Source organism: Ursus maritimus, unplaced genomic scaffold, assembly GCF_017311325.1.
Source record: "Ursus maritimus isolate PB19 unplaced genomic scaffold, ASM1731132v1 scaffold_26, whole genome shotgun sequence".
Taxonomy (NCBI): Eukaryota; Metazoa; Chordata; class Mammalia; order Carnivora; family Ursidae; genus Ursus; species Ursus maritimus.
Genome location: NW_024425119.1, coordinates 4,072,094 through 4,091,731, shown reverse-complemented (window position 1 = coordinate 4,091,731; position 19,638 = coordinate 4,072,094). Strand labels below are relative to the sequence as shown.

General features: G+C 48.2%; 1 protein-coding gene across 2 annotated transcripts in view; it reads right to left on the bottom strand.

Annotated features, from left to right (window-relative positions):
• The window catches only part of TEAD4 (TEA domain transcription factor 4), a 66,562-nt gene that overhangs the window by 39,283 nt on the left and 7,641 nt on the right, over positions 1-19,638 (bottom strand). For both annotated transcript variants that reach the window (XM_040642037.1, XM_040642038.1), the window contains exon 2: positions 947-1,201. In XM_040642037.1, the coding sequence (XP_040497971.1) occupies positions 947-1,201 (255 nt within the window). The remainder of the gene's footprint in view (positions 1-946; positions 1,202-19,638) is intronic.

Here is a 19,638-nt window from a genome sequence, read left to right as displayed (position 1 = left end):
GTAGACAGAACCTGAATGGAAACCCCTAGGCCTGGCGCCATCTTGTTCAGAGCTACGGCAGGGCTCTCTGTTGTCAGGAGTGCCCGCCAGTTATAGAAACCCTCCCGGTGCCTGCCCAAGCCCTGTGTTTCAAGCTGGGGGTCCTGGGAATGGAAGCCTGACCGGGCCCTTCCAACAGCTATTCGGTTTTTGGTTTTGTTCTACTTTCTCACATACCCTTTCTTCCATCCAAAGGTCAGCACAGCCCTGGGCAGACTGCTTTGTTCTTCCCACATGGCTACTGGACATAAAGTGTCTCTGTATGTTCCACATTCTCAGCCACTCCCAAAGATCAAGCCTTTCCAGATGACTCTGAGCTGGAGGGGACCTTTCCTGAGTGAAGGTCTATAGCACTCGGCCTGACTCTCTCCTGGGACACTCGACATCTGCCTTGTAGCACAGTTCTGTGTGTGCTCACCTCCCCCTACCCCCACCCTATATTGTGAGCAGGGGCCGGATCTTCCCCACCCAGGCCTGGCACATAGAAGGCTCACGACTGAGTGAGTGCGTGAATGAGGGAAGGAGTGAGTCCAGTAACCACCTTCCTAACCTCTCTTCACAGCCAAGGGTGGGGAGCTGGGAACTGATGAGGCATTTGCCTGGGGGCAGCTTATGGCATTTTCCCAGTGTGCTCTGGGGAAGTGGGGGGGTGCTCTTCCCTTTCCCAATTCTTCCACTACCACAGCTTCTCACCCACTCAAAGGCTTCTCCTCACACGCCTTCCCATCCCTTGGGAAGCCAGGACAGAAGGAAGCAGCGTCCACCCGATAAATGCGCCAGTGGTCATTCCCCTCTCCATTACTTGGAGAACCCCAAGGTGCTGTGCGCCCCCCCATGCCTAGGCCCTATTTCCAGCACTGAACCATGAGGGCAGGGGCCTGCCACCCTGCCCCAACAGGCTCCTTACCGTACATCTTGCCCTCGTCTGACAGGATGATCTTGCGGCGGCCGCAGGGCGGGTAGATGGCCAGGGCCTCCTGGAAGCTCTGCTCAATGTCCGGACTCCACACACCCTCCGCGTCATTGTCGATGGGCTTGTCCAAAGCCTGACTGCCCCCAGAGACGTTGCTCCCCTCAGGGGAGTTAGGAGGGCTCCACTCGTTGGAGGTAATGGTGCCGGCCTTGCCCTCCAAGGCTCCGCTTGGAGGAGCGCCCGTTGGACCTGTTTGGGCAGAAACCACAGCATTGGTGGAAGAACTATAAGCCATGGGACAGGGCACCCCGGGGAGTGCCAAGCCCTACAATCAGTTGCTTTTCGTTGCTTAGCCATCCACAGCACAAGAGCTTGGAGGGAAAAGGCCAGGGACCCAGAGGATAAAGAGTGAAGTAAAAGGTCTGGGGGGATCGGGGGGCTTGGAATCCAGGTCGTTTCCCCTCTGTAGACCCTAGCTTCCCACCCTGTCGAATGAGCACAATGACCTAGGCACTCTCTGAGCATAGCTCTAAGAACCCTAAGACAGGGCTGAGAAGTAGGAGACAAGGACCAAGGACCAACAGATGTTCTGACATCAAATCAACAAGGGGCAAAAAGGACGCAAATTACTGTGCACTGTTGGTAGAAATATAAAATAGTAACCACTACAGAAAACAGTATGGGGGGGTCCTCAGAGAACTAAACATAAAACTACCATACGATCCAACAATTCCACTTCTGGGTACATATCCAAAAAAACTGAAAGCAGGGTCCTGAAGAGATATTTGTACACTCACGTTCACAGCAGCCTTAACCACAATAACCAAGAGGTGGAAGCCAACCAAGTGTCCACAGACAGATGAATGGATAAACCAAATATGGTACATACACAAAATGGAATATTATTCAGCCTTAAAAAGGAAGAAAAGTCTGCCATATGTTACAGAATGGATGAACATTGTGGACATTATGCTGAGTGAAAAAAGCCAACCACAGAAAGACAAACGCTCTATGATTCCACTTAGAGGTATCTAAAGTAGTCAAGATCACAGACAGAAAGTAAAATGCTGGTTCCCAGGGGCTGGGGGGAGGAGGAAGTGTGGAGTTGTTTAATGGCTATACAGTTTCAGTTTTGCAAGATGAAGAAGTTCTGGAGATCTGCTGCACGTGAATACACTTCTAACACTAGAAACTAGTGTACTAAAAACCGGTTAAGATGACGAATCTTCTGTTTTTTACCACAGTTAAAATTTTATATTTAAAAAAAAGGATACAAAATAAAACGCAGGTCACCCATTCTCCTATTCCATCCTCAGCTTGGGCTCTTTTCAAAGGAAGATTTTCGCCCTGGAAGATTCTCACATATTGGGGCTATAGCAGGGTTGATTTGCTGGTGTCTCTTGCACCTTTGCCACTAGCCCAAATACAGGGCTGGGAGTCTAAGTGCCTGAATCCCCCCCCCCCACTTCTACCCAGAACACTCTGAGATAAGACTGTCCCAGAGCATTCCTCACTTTCTTTACCTTCCCCATATACGAAGCCCCACACACCTCACAGTTCCTCACAAAGAGGTGGGTATGAGGGTGAGTATAGTCAACGTCCACAGTGAAGGAAAAGGAGGAGCTGGGGCGGGGGGATTCAACCTAGGAGGGAATGGAGGTTCCAAGGAACCTGGCCAAGCTTCTGGCACAGGCATGCAGTCAGAAGGAGGTGTGAACTATTGCAATTTAAAGCGGGAACCCTGGAGGAAAACCAACGGAAACACCTCTGCTTGCTGAAGCCCAGAGAAGCCTAAGGACTTGCCCAAGGTCCTACAGTAAGTCAACAGTGCAGCTGGGTCTGGTTGTCTCCCCTTTTAGCCTAACAAACTTTGGCTTCCTCTCTGTGGCTATCAAAATAAGTTTTCCTCAAAGTGTATCTGACGGGGTGGGGGGTGGGGGGAATCACTTGATCCGGAAAAAATTAGCTTATTCTCCACTAGAAATTCTGGTCTTGATTCTATCGTGAACATTGAACACTTTTCTGTCTTTCCAAAACAAACTTCTTAAAAGAACTGTTAAGTTTAATTTAACTTTGGGGCACCTGAATGGCGTAGTCAATTAAGCATCCAACGCTTGGTTTCAGCTCAGGTCATGATCTCAGGGTCCTAGGATGGAACCCCACATCAGTCCATGCTCAACATGGGAGTCTGCTTGAGATCCTCTTTCCTTCTCCCTCTGCCCCTCCCACTTGTGCTATCTCTCTCTCTCTCTCTCAAATAAATAAAATCTTAAAAAAAAATAATGGCAATAGAGCAGATGACTTGAAAACTCTCACTATCTAAAAGAAATTTAGAAATGATAAAATATAACAAATATAATACTTTTAAATGTACAACTGTCTTCAATAGAAGTAAACACCTAGAGGCCCAAAATGCAAGAACTCTAAGTTAAAGGAACAAGTAAATGAGCCATTATTACTACAATAGCCCCTGGGATGCAAGAGGGGAAGCTGATCTTAGTAACGAGGCCATTGGGTTTTAAGGGCCACTCAGATGACAGCTTAGACCTAACAGATATAGGGAGGTTGGAACTTGGAACCATACTTCAATTCTCAGAGAAAAGGAAGAATACTGACAAAATATGACCAGGAAGATTATCTGTCTTGGCCTAAGGCCTAGGTAAAAAAAGAAAAAAGAAAGAAAGAAAAGAAAAGAAAAGAAAAGAAAAGAAAAGAAAAGAAAAGAAAAGAAAAGAATTGTCTTTCCTAAATATTTGTAACCAAATGCCTGCCTTGACCTTAAGTAGATTTGAGATTTGAATTCTACATTAGTCAGGAATTCCCAGCCAATGCATAACAATAAATAGTGGTTCATGGCTGAAAAATCTCGGAAAGACAGTCTTAACCCATATTGCAGAGAATTCCCAAAGATAAAGCCCTGCTAAAAAAGATCTCAAAATCCAAAGTTGCAACATATAAGAAAGATGAAACAATCTACCGTGATCAAGATTCAATAGGATTAGAGCCCTAAGAACTAGAGATAACTGAACTATCAGATAAAAATTATTATAGAATGGTATTTAAAATAATCACTGATTTAAACAGAGAACTGGAAACAAGAGAAAGAATTAGACACCATCAAAAAACACAAAGCAGACTGGAAAAAGAATCAAATAGGACATTTAGAAATGAACATTTTAGTCACTGGAGTTAAAACTCAATGGTTTCACTGAGATTAACAGCACATTAGACACAGCTAGAGAAAGAATTAACAACCTGGAGGATAGATCTGAAGATATTATTCAGAAAAGTATTTTTTTAAACGATAAAGAGCAAGGAGAACAAAGTAAGGCAGTTCAACATACCTCCGATTAGCATTCCTGAAAGGGAGAACACAGAAAATGAAGTAGAACAACATCTGAAAAGATAATGGCAAGGGAATTTTCCAGAAATAATGAAATACATGAACCCTCCAATTAAGGAACCATACTGAATCCTACCGAGGAAAGTTCAAATAAAGTCAACACACAATGTAAGGACACTGCAGAATACCAAAAGCAAAGAATAAATCTTAAAAAAAATCAAGAGTGGAAAAAGACAAATTAGCCTACAAAGGAAGGACTATAACATTAACTGTATACACGGATAGTGAACTTCTCAACAGTAGCACTAGAGGACCCAAGGTTACATCTCCCAACTGTTGAGAGAAAAAGAACTGTTAACCTAAAATTAAAAGCCCAACCAAAATATCATTCAAGAGTGAACATTAAATGAAGGCATTTTCAGACAAAGATGGAAAGAATTTACTATTAACACACCCTCACTAAAAAAGAAAAAAAAAAAACAGGAAAGGAGGGATTTTTTAAAAAGGAGCTTCTAGGAAAAGAACACATTACACGCACAGAAGAGAGGTGAATAAAGTAGTGGTAAAAATAAAAGTGAATCTAAACAAGATTAACTATATAAAAACAATAACAACAATGATCACGACTAAGTCTGGTCACGCATTACACACCCGTGCATGCAAGCACACGCAAGGAAAACCATGTTTCTGAACCATAACGTCGGAAGATGCATTTGATAAAACTCAAGACCCAGTCACAATAAAAACGCTTAGCAAACTCTAGAAACAAAGCAACTTTCTTAATGTCACAAAAGATATCTTCCCAAAACCTACTGTGATATTATAAGAAATGTGTATTTGGTCTTTGCCCTGGTTTCTAGCACAGAGCTCCAAAACCCTTGGAATTTCCTAAGTGATGAGAGCGATAAAGGTGTCTTATGTGAATGTGGCGACTTTTGGAATGCAGCTAAGGATGAGGGCTGGTGGCCAGGAGAACCAACCATATAATTAGAGGGTTGGAACCTTCAGTCCCACACCACCAGGGAAGGGAGAGGGACTAGAAGTTAAATTAATTGCCAATGGCCAGTGATGTAATCAATGATACCTATGCAATGAAGTCTCCATAAAAACCCAAAAGGAGAGCTGCTGAGCCAGTAAACACATGGAGATTTGGGGAGAATGGAACATTCTTGTAGAGGGCATGGAAGTTCCATGCCTGTCCCCCAGCCTTACCCTATGCAACTCTTCCATGTGGCTGTTCCTGAGTTATATCCTTTCATACTTAACCACTAATCTAGTATGTAAAGTGTTTCTCTGAATTCTATGAGCCACTCTAGCAAATCAATCGAACCCAAGGAGGGGTCATCGGAACCTCCAATCTTGTCACTGGTGTCTGGAGTCGGGGGACACTCTTGGGGGACTAAGCCCTTAACCTGTGGGATATGCCTACCTCCAGGTAGACAGTGTCAGAATTGAACTGAACTGTAGGACACCGGGCTGGTGCTGGAGACTCACTGGTTGGTGTGGGAACATCCTCACCGCCCCCCAACCCTGAACCCAATCCCACGCACATGCTGGAATTGGTGACCAGAACTTTTACCTGCACAACTCACTGATTAAACACTAGAAGCATTACCTTTAAAGTCAGAAATCAGATAAAGAATGCTCACTTTCAACATTTATAGTCACACTGTAACAGAAGTCCTAGCCAACAAAGTAGGGTAAGAAAAAGAGATCTGAAGATTGGAAGAAAAGAAGTAAACTGTCATTGTAAGGAATTATGATAGAAGACTGAAAGGATTTGACAAATTACAATTATATAGTCTTGTATCAGAAATAAGGTATCGGACAATATAATTTTTTAAAATATTCCATTTAGAAACCAAGTCATAATTTACCTATTAACAACAGATGAGTTTACAAAGAAAACAGTAACAGTTTTGAAAGACACAAAATACCAAAAAAAATGGAGAGGAAATTGTGTTCATGGACGGGAATATATCATAAAAATGTTGAATCTCTACCCAAAAAAATCATAAATTCAATGAAATTATGATTAAAAATCCCACAAGGTCTTCCACAGAACTTAACAAGCTGATTCTCAAAATATGAGGAAGAACAAAGACCACCCCCAAGTTGTCTAAATTTATTGTCTTCACTCTTCCTTTCTTCTCTTTGGCCTCATCTTTCACCAGACCCCCTAAGTGCTTTCTTCAGGGGTCCATCTGACCTCTCCTTTTAAACCCCCATACATAACCCCTGGGGGATCCTCACGCATGGCTTACACTCTCACTGTATATTTTTGATTCCCACATCTGTATGTCCTTCCTGAGTTTAGCTACATATGGCAACTGCTTACCAGGCAGCTCCAACCAGACTCATCCAAAGCTCCTCAAATTCAACATGTCCAAGATCAAATTTTCACCTGGCCACTGAGCCCTGAAATGACCCCCCACCAACCGCCCAGAGGCCAGAAACCTAAGAGTGTATTCTGACTTTTCCCTCTTATCTCCCATAAATAAGAACAACCACATCTTATCTCCTGGAAGTCTTCTTGAAACCACTGTCTCTTTTATCTCAGAGCCCTAATCCAAGCTTCTGCTAGTGCTCACCCGGGTGACAGTGCCAACCCCATGTAGACTGCATGATCTTTCACTGCAGCCACAGAGAGTTTTCTGCAATACAAATGTGACCATGTGATTCCTCTATACTTAAAAGTCTTTCAATGGTTTTCCCATGACCTTAGATAAAATAACATGCCCCATAATAGGATTTTATAAGGCCCTTCATCAGCTGATTCCTGCTTTCCTGCCACCCCTCCCATGCATCTGCACCATCCTGTATACACCCTTCTTTGTACCCACCCCCGACCCCCAAACTCCATTATCCAAATGATACCCGGACATGCTAAGGTCGTTTTCCACACCTGGAAGCGCTGCCTGCAGCCCTCCTCCCCATCCTTCTTTCACCTAATTCCTACTCATCTTTAAGGTCCAGCCAAAATGTCACTTCCTCTGGGAGGATGACCCAGACCTCAAGTCTGGATTAGGCCCCCTTCTCTGTCCTCCAAGAGATCCCCATGCTTTCCATATCTGACCCCCCAGAACCCAGGAATGATGGGCCTCCTTCACCATACCTCAGATTCCATGAGGGTGGGGATGGCTGTCTTTCCCTACTAAGTCCTTAGCACACTGCACAATGCTGGGGAACAAGAAAACGAACAAATGAGTGGATATTTGCTAAGTGTCCTTTGTGAAATAATGATTTCTCTGTAGGGAGAATGAACTGTTCTGTGTTTAGTGTCAGGAAACCAAAAAAAGTATCAGTAAATGTCTGGACTTTGGCACACCAGAGGGAGAGCTTGCGTTTTTGGAGGTTTGTAAAATAAAGTGTGACGTCTGGAAGTCAGGAGACTGGTTCTGGTTCCGGTGTTACAAGCAACTGTGACCATGGTCAAATTCGTCCATTTCTTAGATTGGGATCTAAGGTCCTTTCTGTCCTACGGTGTCTGTGGCTCACACTCCCTGCCCAGACCCTCCACTTCCTCCAGGAGCTCTCCTAAGTAGCCTTTAGACATAGCACTCAGACTTTCACCTGGGGCTTTATTCAAAGAAGGCTGGAGAACTGATCTGCCATGGAGAGATGTCCCATATGCTGGTTGACAACATCAGACACTAACTAGTACAGGGCCTGACAGAGTCAGTGATCTGCCATGGAGAGATGTCCCATATGCTGGTTGACAACATCAGACACTAACTAGTACAGGGCCTGACAGAGTCAGTGCTCAGTAAGATTAATTATTAATTGTCACCATCACCTGTATTAATTGTCACCATCATTATCTACAAATAATGCCTCACATGGAAGGTCTAAGTAAAGCTCTAAATGGTCCTAATGGGCATATATACCTTAAGCCTTAATGCCTAATATTAATTAATATTAACTAATTAATAATATTAATACTTAATAATATTGGATGTCCTGGCTTCAGGCTAGATTTCTGACCTGGCAGTAAATACAGATGAATACTCCAAGCCAGGCAGAGGGTGATATGGAGGCCAGAAAGGAGAGAAGGAAAGGAGGGAGGCCCAACTTCCCTGATACCACATGAACCCTTCTGAGACTAGAGTCTCTGGGTCCTTCCTTCACCCTAGCTGAACTAGACCAGCCAGTTGAAGTAAGCACCTTCGGTCCCTATAGAAGTCAGACCCAGGGCAACCCAGTGGAACACCAGACCTGGGAGAACCAGAGATTGAGGTCAGATGCTGGCCCATGAGTGAGTTCTTTGAGGACTGTACTTCGGGTTTCCAAGACTGGGTCTGTCCCAGGAGAAACAGGGCAGGGGGTCACCCAAGGCCCCAGGTCACAGGATTTGCTACTGAAATGGAGTTGCTCCCAGCCCTGTGTGGCCCTGCTGCCCCCAGGCCATAGCTCTCCCTGGCTGGCCTCTCCCATCCTCACCACCCACAGCCCGAGGCCTGGCAGCTGCCTCCCCTCACTAGGCAAAACCTCCCACACAGCCTAGGCCCTGCAGCTAGCAGAATGGAGGGTACGCCAATACCAGCCCAGAGGAGGAGGCCCACTCCTCCTACTTCCCCAAACCCGCCACACTGACCCCCGTGGGCCTGCCAGGGCGAGAGCGGGAGGGGAAGACAGATGGCATACTTACGCCTGGGCCATGTGCCATGAACAGAGGAACAAAAATAATCCTTGGCTTGGCTTCCAGGGCCTGGCTTGGAGGCCTCTGGTTCTGCCCCCAGCCCCACCCAAAAGCCCACCAGAAGGCCCATCCAATACAAACCCCAGGCTCAAACAACACTCAGCTCCACCCTAGGGTCCGCAGATGCCAGTTACTCGGGAATTTTCAGGAGAATTAGAACTTTACAAGCTTTTATTAAGACCTTTTTAATAATGAGAACAAACTCCTCAAAAACACTTTCAGGACAGGAAGGGAATCATGACCTCCAGGTTATAAATGGAGAAACCAAGGCTCAGGGAGGGCAAATGACTTGCCCTGAGAAAGTAGCAGAACCAGACCTCATCCCCTCTAGTCCTATCCCCTGCCTGGTCCAGAGTTGCATCCTCAAAACTTCCACCTCTTGCTCCCAAAGCCCACCCCTTCAGGAGCCTTCCATGGGCATGGGGGATCACTAAGCTCCACCCTTCTCCCACTGGCCAGTGGAATCCCCAAGATGCAACTCAACACAGGACAGTGCTCGGTCTTTGTCCACCTGCTTGCCCCACTGGACTGTGAGCTACCCGAGCACACAATTATTTCTTATACATTAGCACTCCCCCCCAACTCTCCTGGCTCAATATCGGGAATTTAAATAGATGTTACCCTACTTTACACAGTATCAGTTATGCCACTGATTACTTTTCCATGGTCAAGAACAAATCTACCACTCATTTCCTTTTATCACAGAATCTTTTAACTTGTTGAGGGTCAACGCATGTTACAACCTCCTTGCTGTGCTCCCGACCCCAAATCGGAAGTGATGGACTGAAACTCAGAAAGTTTATAAGACTCGCCTGGTGTCAACTAGCGTTAGGGAGAGACAATTCAGCAGGGGCCTGAGTCTCCTGCCTGATTATAGGCAGAAACGGTTCTCTCTGTCCCTCCTCTCCCAGCTCAGATTCCAAGAGCTCTGGGATCCAGGCTAAAGGTTTCAACTATTATCAGGCTCCTCATGACCTGTGGGCCCTGACATGACCTGTGATGCCTCAGCATCTGATGCTTCTCCCCTGGGGCCCTTGCAAAGAACAACCACCTTCATCCCAATGACTCCTTAACTGAGAAGTTGAGAAGAAAGAGAAAACAGGGTTTCCTTCCAGGAGACCCCATCTAATCTCCACTATATGAGTCTCAGAAAAGAAGATGGAGAAGTCAGGGGGAATAACTACAGTAATTCAGGGTGGGAGCAGGTCCCCTTCTGTCTCAATCCTAGAACACGAGTCCTTCTTCAGGCTGATGGACTTACTTGCAAGGCTTGGTTACCAAGGCCAGTAGAGTTACGTCTCTGCACCTGAGGTGTTTTGCCCAATCCAACATAACTGTGGTTACACAGCATCTCTGTTGGATGGAATGTGGCTCTCCCATATCAATACATTTCCAAATGGAGATGAAAATGGCCCGTCCCTCCCATCATTACCTTGGCCATTTCCACTGGACTAGACACTGGAGCCTGGGCCCAACCATACAAGTGCCAAAAGGTGCTGCACACACTGGAGTACAGACCAGTGTGCAAACTGATTTGGATGTTGGGTATGTCTCTAAGCCTTCACTGCCCCGACCTCATTTCTTAATAAGAACAGGAGGGGAAATCAGGAACAGCGGACCCCAGACTCCTTCCCACTCTTCCCTCCAGCCCCCTTGGTCTCCTCAGCAGTCCCTGAACCCTGAGTTTACTCACACTGTCTTCCTGCTTAGGGTGGACCTCTTCCCTGACACCAGTCGTTAACAAACATCTGCTGAGCGTGGGAAAAGTGGGCGGGGGGGATCGTTCAACCATAAGCTGAGGAAGGCCTGAGGATCTGACGTGGAACACGGTAGACTATAGCTGATAACACTGTAGGGCAGAATTGAAAGTGGCAGAGAGCAGAACTTCAATGTTCTAACCAAAAAGAAAGATGTGAGGTGGCAGATGTGTTCCTAACTAGATGGGAGGATCCTTTCACAATGCGTATATGTACAAAATCACCACAATGCATTCTTAAGATATCTTACAATTTTCGTTCCATTTCATTTCATTGACCTCAATAAAGCTGAAATTTAAAAAAAAAGAAAATTATATTTTTAAAAAACCATCTGCATACCTATTCTTGGACTAAACCCTGGAGAAAGGGGTTTGGGCCCTCAGGGGGCTTAGACTTCAGACAGGACACGGGAGGCTAAGTGCTAGAGTGTGAGTGGCTTCAGTGGAATCAGGCACAGGGCACGCAGCTCAAGCTGGGGCCTGCCTCTGCCCGGAAGGGCTCCCTGGCCGGGGCCACAGAGGCCTCAGGTCTCTACCATGTGCTGCCTGAACTGCTCACTGGGCCACCTCAGAGGTCTCCGCCCTCGATCCTAAGCTGATGTCTTCTTTGCCATCAATAGCCAGGGATGTCTTGAGACGCAGGTCCAATTTACATCCCCCAAGGTGCCTAGGAGACTGGCTGGTTCATCCTAACTGAGGAGGCTGAGAGACAGAAGCAGGAAGAGAGGAGAATCCACCCTCCAGGCAAGAGCCGGGTCACAGGGGGGGAAGTGCACCTCGCAACAGGCAGTGCTGCCTCCACCCCTAGCGCACGGCCCCACGTACTGGGCAGATGACCTGCTGGACAGGTTCAGGTGGCCCAGCACTCGTGGGAGGGAGGCCTAGCCGTCAAGGAAGTACCAGGACCCCGAGGGACAGACATTCTGCTCACCAGAGAGAGAACTATTTTCATATTAAGACTAGGAGGTACCATTTTCACATACCCACTCTGTCTGGCACTGGGCTAAGCGCTTGACTAGATCTCCTCCCATCCTCCCAACACCCATGTCAGATGACGACGCTGGGGCCGCCGCACGTGCAGGGCTGCGCCCACACTCCACACTCTCAGTGGCAAGGTTCAGTCCTTCCTCCCCGTAAACCACCTCTCGCCCACCACAATGCTGCCTGGACCTCCCTGCCAACGGTTCTGTGGACCCCAGGAGGGGAAGAGGTCTGCTTCTACAGCTTCTACAGGGGATTTCAGCTAAACGTGAAGAGTGACAGGGATGGGTACCGGCCCCAGGACTGACCGGCGAAGGGCAGCTAGAGGCGTACGGACCCCACTGCCCCCACAGACTCTGGTGAAGGTCCCAGCTGGAAGATGTGGGCAGCCCAAGGTTTGTGGGAGTGAGGAAAATGCCAGAGAGGAAAGCTGAGCCCCACCTTACAGTCCTGAGAGGTGAAACAACTTGCCAAAATACCCCAAGGCTAGTGAAAACTGGGACCAGAACTCACGCTTAGCCCTGCACTTTTTGCTACACAATTGCAACTGCCATGGCCCTCATCTGGCTGCCTCTGGAAGAGGAGAGCTGGTTCCTAGGAAGGAGTGCAGCAGGCAATCCACATATGTGGATAAGCAGGTTCCCCAGCCAGAGAGACCCCTCCTTATTTTCATGCCTAACACCATTAAGATGTTAGCCCTTAGAGTCTTTCTTTCATTCATTCATTCATTCATTCATTCACAACTGTGTATTGAGCACCTACTATATGCCAGGCATTGGGTACAAGGTCACAAATGACATAGTCCTGCTCTCAACATCCTTCAGTCTAGTGGGGGTGGGAGTCCAGGGTTCCCCGAAAAGATGCAAGCACAGTCTATCCTTCATATTCACAGAATATTCACAGATTCTGTACTTGCAAATGTGCCTACCCGCTGACGCTTGGAAGCCCGAGATCCATACCTGCAGGGCTTCTGTGGCTATCTGCAGATACGCACATGCGCACATGCTCTGCACCGCCAAAAACGTGAGCTGCCATCGTGCGCTCCCACACGCGGTGGAACAAGGCCTCGGTCTGCCTTCTGGCTCCAGCACCCACGCTACAAACAAGAGGCCTTTGCACGGTCTAGTCCGTGCCACCGGGTTCGCATTTTTGTGCTTTTCGTTATCGATTTTGCAGTTTAAGATGGCCCCGAAGCGCCGGGCTGCAGCACTGGCTCAGGCTCCTAAGCGCAAGAAGGCCGCAGTGTGCCCTCTGGAGACGATAGGGGAGTGTGATAAGCTTCATTCAGGTGTGGCTTACAATGCTGTCGGCTGTGAGTTCAATGGTAATAAATCAGTAATATCTGTGAAAGAAATAAGGGGTCTCTGAACAGAAACACACATAAAACAAAGGTTACGAATTAATCAGTTGAAAACATTGCGCCAGGTGCTCCCAGGGACCTCACCCCCATCCCCTAGGCGCAGTGTCTGCTCATCCAGCGTGCTCCGTGACTTTACAGAACTGCCGCGGATCCTAAGAATCAAGTGCACCCAGAGAGGGTAACACATTAAACAATTACAGATGAATATCTTGGGGGCAGGAGGCAGGATTTCAATAAACCCTGAGCTCAAGGCCCTGGCAATACAACAGCTCATGGAGACAGGAACGTCAAAAGGTGGAACCAGCCCAAATGTTCATCAACAGGTGAATGGGCACACAAAATGTGGCAAATCCATACAGTTGAACATTACTTAGCCACGAAAAAAAAGAATGAAGTTCTGACACATGCTGCAGTATGGATGAACCTTGAAACATTATATTAAGTGAAATAAGCCAGTCACAAAATGACAAATATTTTATGTGTCCACTTATTTCACACTTTTTTTAAGCACACCAGGAGATGGGGGGGGGTAGAGATGTGGGCAGAAGGGGATTAAGGGACCTGGACCCAAAATACAGGAGACACAAGAAAATGGCCTCTTTATAGCTAGAAATGAAAAAACAAGACAGCAGCATTTGGGTCACAGGCAGCAAGTCCCTAGGGATGAAAGGAAAGAGAGGGAGCAAAGAACGAGAAAACACCCAATGGCGAAACGGACCTCCATGGGCTGAGCTGAGCCATGTACCCGGCTGACCAAAACTGGCCCCATTGTGACTTTAGACTAAGGCTGTCCAGGGCTTGCTGGAGACCTGAAGTAACACATATTTATAATAAGTAAATACAATAACATTTTTATTTTAAAAATAATAAAACCACATAAAACCTAGGTGTCCCAATCCCACCCCAGAGCAGCCTCCCTAGTGGTGCCTCTTCCTCCGCGAACACACACCAGGCTCTAGGGAAAGCATGGCATGAGCCCGGCTCACTGCGAAGAGGCTTCACATCCCCCACGCGAGCTGAAGGAAAATCTACCTCTTACCAGCTACGTGGTCCCTCCCCAAAGCTTCCGATCTCTCAAATAGGGAGAAGACTGGCCCGGCAGAGATGAAGGTAAAGCATGTGGAACACAGCACCCTCAACGACCTTGCAGTGTGAAGACACTTACCACACCTTGTTCCTTGACAGGACAGGAGTGGGGAGGGGTGAGAGAAAAGGCAAAGGAGGACCCCACCATGCCACCGGAGTGTCGGAAGGAACCAGACACAGAGAGCTGAGCCGCCAGACCAGGAGAGGGGTGCTATGGGGCAGGGGTGCCTGCTTGGGCTCTGGAGTCAGAGGCCTGGCTCAGACTCAGGCTGGGCTCCAACTGGCCAACATCCCTGGGCAAGCTACTGACCTCTCCGAGCCTGTCCCCCCAAATACATTCCAGAGGTAATAATGTTATCTCCTCATGGGACTGTTGTAAGGATCAGTTCAATTGTGCCTTCCACGTGCAGGCATAGAAGCTGGCTCTCGGGAGGGCTCCTCAATTCGTGGTTCTTGGAGGAATGATGGAGGGGGGTGGGGGGAGGTAGGAGTGATTCCCTCTGGGACATAGTACAGAGGAAAGAGGCAGGAGGAATGAGAGGCACAGGAGGAGGGGAGGGTGGAAAGGAAGCAGGGCGGTGGGAGGAGCCTCAACAGGGAGGGGCAGTAGGTAGGTAACTGAGAGTTGAAAAGAATGATACGCGGATATAACCCCAAGCCCTCCATCCATTCCCCAGAACCCCCAACCCCAGGGGGCAGCAGGGTAAATGAGGACAGGGATCCAGCTTCCCAGGAGCTGGACCTGGGACTCTGCCCCAGCCACCCCTTCCAAGCAGCCAGGGATGTGGGTGTCTGTGGGCCTGGCCCTAATACATCCAGGAAGTGGGTCACAGCAAGTGGGTGTCCACAGCCTCCGCTCCCCACCCCACCCCAGGGCTGGTCCTGGAGCCACTAAAGGGGCTGAGGAAGCAGTGATGGGGCTTTAGACACAGTGCCGGCACAGAAGCCCCTCCAAACAGGTTCTCGAAGGAAGGCAAACCTGGCTCCAGGCTCAGCCTCGCCACAGATTCGCTTCCCCTATCAGGACCTCAGTGGCCCACTCACACAAAGAAAAGGTGAGGAAAGTGGAGTATCATTCAGCTATAAAAAGAAATGAGCTATCAAGTCTCTAAAAGACATGGAAGACTCTTAAAGGGATCTTGCTAAGTGCAAGCCAATCTGAAAAGGCTACATACATACTGTGTAATCACAACCACGGGACCTTCTGGAAGAGGCAGCACCACAGACACAGGAAGAGGATCAACGGAGGGGTACGTGGAGCACAGGGGATTTTTAGGGCAGTGAAACCGTTCTGTACAATACTGTAACAGTGGATATATGACATTCATATTTGCCAAAACCCACAGAATGCACAACACAAGCATGAACCCCAAGTTTTGTAAACTATGGACTTCAGTTAATAATAACGTATCAATATTGGCTCATCAACATAATATGCCACACCAATGCAAGATATCAATAATAGGAATAAGTGGGGGAGAAGGGAAGAAACTCTGTATCTTCTATTCAATTTTTCTGTAAACCCAAAACTGCTTAAAAATAATAATAATAATAAAAATACAGGCATTGGAGGGGGTGAGGCTATTAACTTTTTTTTTTTTTTTTTTAAAGATGAGGAGAGTAAGACTTGCACTTTTTCCTCCTTGGGGCCTTTCTTCGGGATTCTAAAATAAAGCAAAAGTCACAGAAGTTCTAGAGAGGCGAAAGTACTGAACCAAACTAGTTGACTTCACTTTAAGTAGGCCTGTCCTATGAAAATTCAGATCTCCAAGTAGATCCCAGAACTGGGGAGTCTTTGCCTACCACACCTTGCCGCTGAATCCCATCAAACAGTGATTCTCGCTGGGCACTGCCTGAGCCCATTTATCTCCGTGAGCCCCGTGTGCTACTCAACAAACACGCGTATCCCCAGCCTTGGGCGGGTCTGCCCCAGTCGGCAGCTTTCCCAGAGCTGTTCACTGTACCCCACCTCGCCAGGACCTGAGGCTATGCCCGCACTGGGCCCCCACCCAGCACAAGGCACCAAGGCTGGGGGCTCTGGGTGCACACCCGGCTCAGGGAGGAGCCAGGCAGGAGCTCTCAGCACTGGGGAAGAGCTCCCAAAGGTCCAGAGCATCAGGGAGCTGCAGGGAACTTATAGGGCTCCTGTAGGCCTCTCTCCACCTGTAGGCCTTAATCATCTCTGGAAAAGGCCCGCCCCTAGGAATAACGAAGGCTCTGGCATCTGGACAGTGCCCTAGCTGCCAGGACACGAGCAGGGGACAGGCTGGTCTGGGCTTGGACAAGAGGCAGGAGGCAGCACCTACTGTAGCCTCGGTCACCTTTCATAGAAATGTTCTTCTGGGGGCGCCTGGGTGGCACAGCGGTTAAGCGTCTGCCTTCGGCTCAGGGCGTGATCCCGGCGTTCTGGGATCGAGCCCCACATCAGGCTCTTCCGCTATGAGCCTGCTTCTTCCTCTCCCACTCCCCCTGCTTGTGTTCCCTCTCTCACTGGCTGTCTCTATCTCTGTCGAATAAATAAATAAAAAAAAAATCTTAAAAAAAAAAAAAGAAAAGAAAAGAAAAGAAAAGTTCTTCTGGCTCAGAGCCACGCTGCCCGGACAAGGACAGAGGTGCAGACTGCAATGTTCTGGAGACTCTAATGGCCCAGAGCCCTCGGACCCTTGGCTGAGGTCACCATCACAGAGGACCCCACCCTGACCCAGAAATCTCACCGCACTGATTCTCTCTTGCACCAGCCACACACCTACCCAGTGGCTTACCCTTGCAGACCCAATAATCACCCCACCTCCCATTCCAGAATGCATGGTCATCCAGTTTGGTAACAAGGCCATGTAAATGGCGGTACCCAGACTGGGCACTAGCGTTTGTTGCTCTGCATGGGGCTGGCCCAGCTTGAGCCAGGGGCCATGAGGAGCAGACCAGGTACCTAGCAAACCAAGAAGCTACCTGTGCCTCCTATTCGGAAGCATACTCTATGGCAGGTGCTAAGCCAGGAAAAGAACTTCACAGAAGGCCGTTCCCTCCTCCTCCTCCTTTCTTTTGCATAGGTCATGCCCTAGGTGTTCCCCGCCCCCTGCCTCACCTGGGTCCCCTGGAGAAAGGCCAAGGCTCAGGACACCAAACTCTTTCCTTGCTTTCAGAGTCCCTCACACCCACCATCTTCTTGTGGAGATTTTCTCCTTAAATGAATTTTCTCCAAAAATGTGTAAATTGCACATCTGTCAAGAGACTTGTATCCAGAATATTAAAGAACTCTCAAAACATAACTATCAAAGAGAAAAAATAGGCAAAAGATTTGGATAGACATTTCATCAAAGAAGTTGTATAAATGGCAAATAAGCACACACAAAAAAATGTTCAACATCACTGGTCATTAAGCAAATGCAAATTAAAACCATAATGAGATGCCACTATACCCCTATCAGAATGTCAAAGACAGAAACAAGAAGAAAGCCGACGATACCAAATGCTGTTGAAGATACGAAGCACCAGAACTGTCCCGCATCGCTGGCAGAAATGCAGAGCTGTACACTTGTGCAAACAGCTGGGCGTGTCTCAGCCCATCGCACACATACCTCCACGTGAGCCCACAATCCCACTCCTCGCTATTTCTCCAAGAGAAATCAAAGCCTGTGTTCACACAGAAACCTGTACACAAATGTTCACAGCAGCTTTATTCAAAATCAACAAAGGCTGGAAACAACCTCAAGTCCTTCCACCAGTGACTGGCTAAGCACACTGCAGCAGCCCCATATGATGGAATACTACACAGCAATACAAAGGAACAAGCGACTGATACACACGACTGATGAATTCAGGCATCAGGCTGAGTGGGAGCAGCAGACCCGGAAGCCACAAACTGGAGGATTCATTCCATCCGATATTCTTGAAAAGGCACGATGACCGGAGTGGACAGACCCGTGCTGTCAGGGGATGGGCACGGGGTGGGGACGGGGGAGGGGGACAGACGGACAGACAACAAAGGGGTGTCAGCATGAGGGAATCTTTCGGGGAGATGGAGCCATTCTGTATCTTGACAGTGCTGGGAAATACCCAACGCTTTGCATTTGTCAAAACCCCCAGAACTGTACACACCAGGAAGAGTAAATTTTGCTTTATGTGAATTTAAAAATAAATTTTGAAAAAGTCCTACTTATTTGCCCAGATTACCTGGCTCAAATCCATCTCACTCATAAGACCTAGTTATTTCCCCTACTCTTAATTTTATGACCATGACTCTGAAATCTATCTTTTCATCTACTTTTTTTTTTTTTAATTTATTTATGTGACAGAGAGACAGCCAGCGAGAGAGGGAACACAAGCAGGGGGAGTGGGAGAGGAAGAAGCAGGCTCCTAGCCGAGGAGCCCGATGTGGGACTCGATCCCGGAATGCCAGGATCACGCCCTGAGCCGAAGGCAGACGCCCAACGACTGCGCTACCCAGGCGCCCCTTCATCTACATTTCTCCCTCTCCCTGTTTCTCCCCCACCAACACATCTTGCCCGCTCACACATGCTTGCTCTCATGTGCACGCACGCGCACACACACACACACACACACACACACACCTATGGAAACCCCACCCAACCTTCAAAGCCAGCCCAAGTGCCTCCTCCTCTGAGCAGCCTTCCCTGACCCCTCCCAGCCCCATCAGAATGAACCACCTTTCCCAGGCAACCGCTCCGCTCTAGTTTATGCTTCTAACTAGCCCTTCTTTAATCCTGCAGGTTTTCAGTGTTTCCTATTCAGTCTGTCTCCCCTGCTGGATTGCAAGCCCCTTGAGGACAGGGACCAGGTCTTCTATTCCACATTTCTCCCACCACCCCCTGGCACAGTGCCAGACACAGTGGGCACTCTGTGACCACTGTGGAGTAGCTAAGGGCAGGTGCAGGCAGAGGGGGCTGATGCCAAGAGAGGCAAGCTGGCAGTGCTGGGGCTGGCAGAGTTCTGAGGAGGGTATCAGAAGCCACTAATACAGCTCTGCTTCCTCTCTTGCATAAGCAGCACGACTATTGCTTCAACTTCCAAGTGCTGGAACTGACCTCACCCCCCATTCCAACATGAGATCATGCAATTTACGATGGAGCATTTTGGAGGATGCTTCTGCTTCTTCCACGCCTTCCCAGTTGCAAGCCCCAAGCAGGACAGATGCTTAGGACACACCTGTTGATGCACTGGAACCTGTCTTATCATATAAGTGCTGACATTTCTTCTCACTTCTAGAAGGCGGGCCTTCTTTTCAACAATAGATTAGGTCCATTTGATCTGAAGGCAATTCCACTACATAGAACTACAGGGTAGAGGGGCGCCTGGGTAGCTCAGTCGTTAAAGCGTCTGCCTTCGGCTCAGGGCGTGATCCTGGCGTTCCGGGATCGAGCCCCACATCGGGCTCCTCCGCTGGGAGCCTGCTTCTTCCTCTCCCACTCCCCCTGCTGTGTTCCCTCTTTCACTGGCTGTC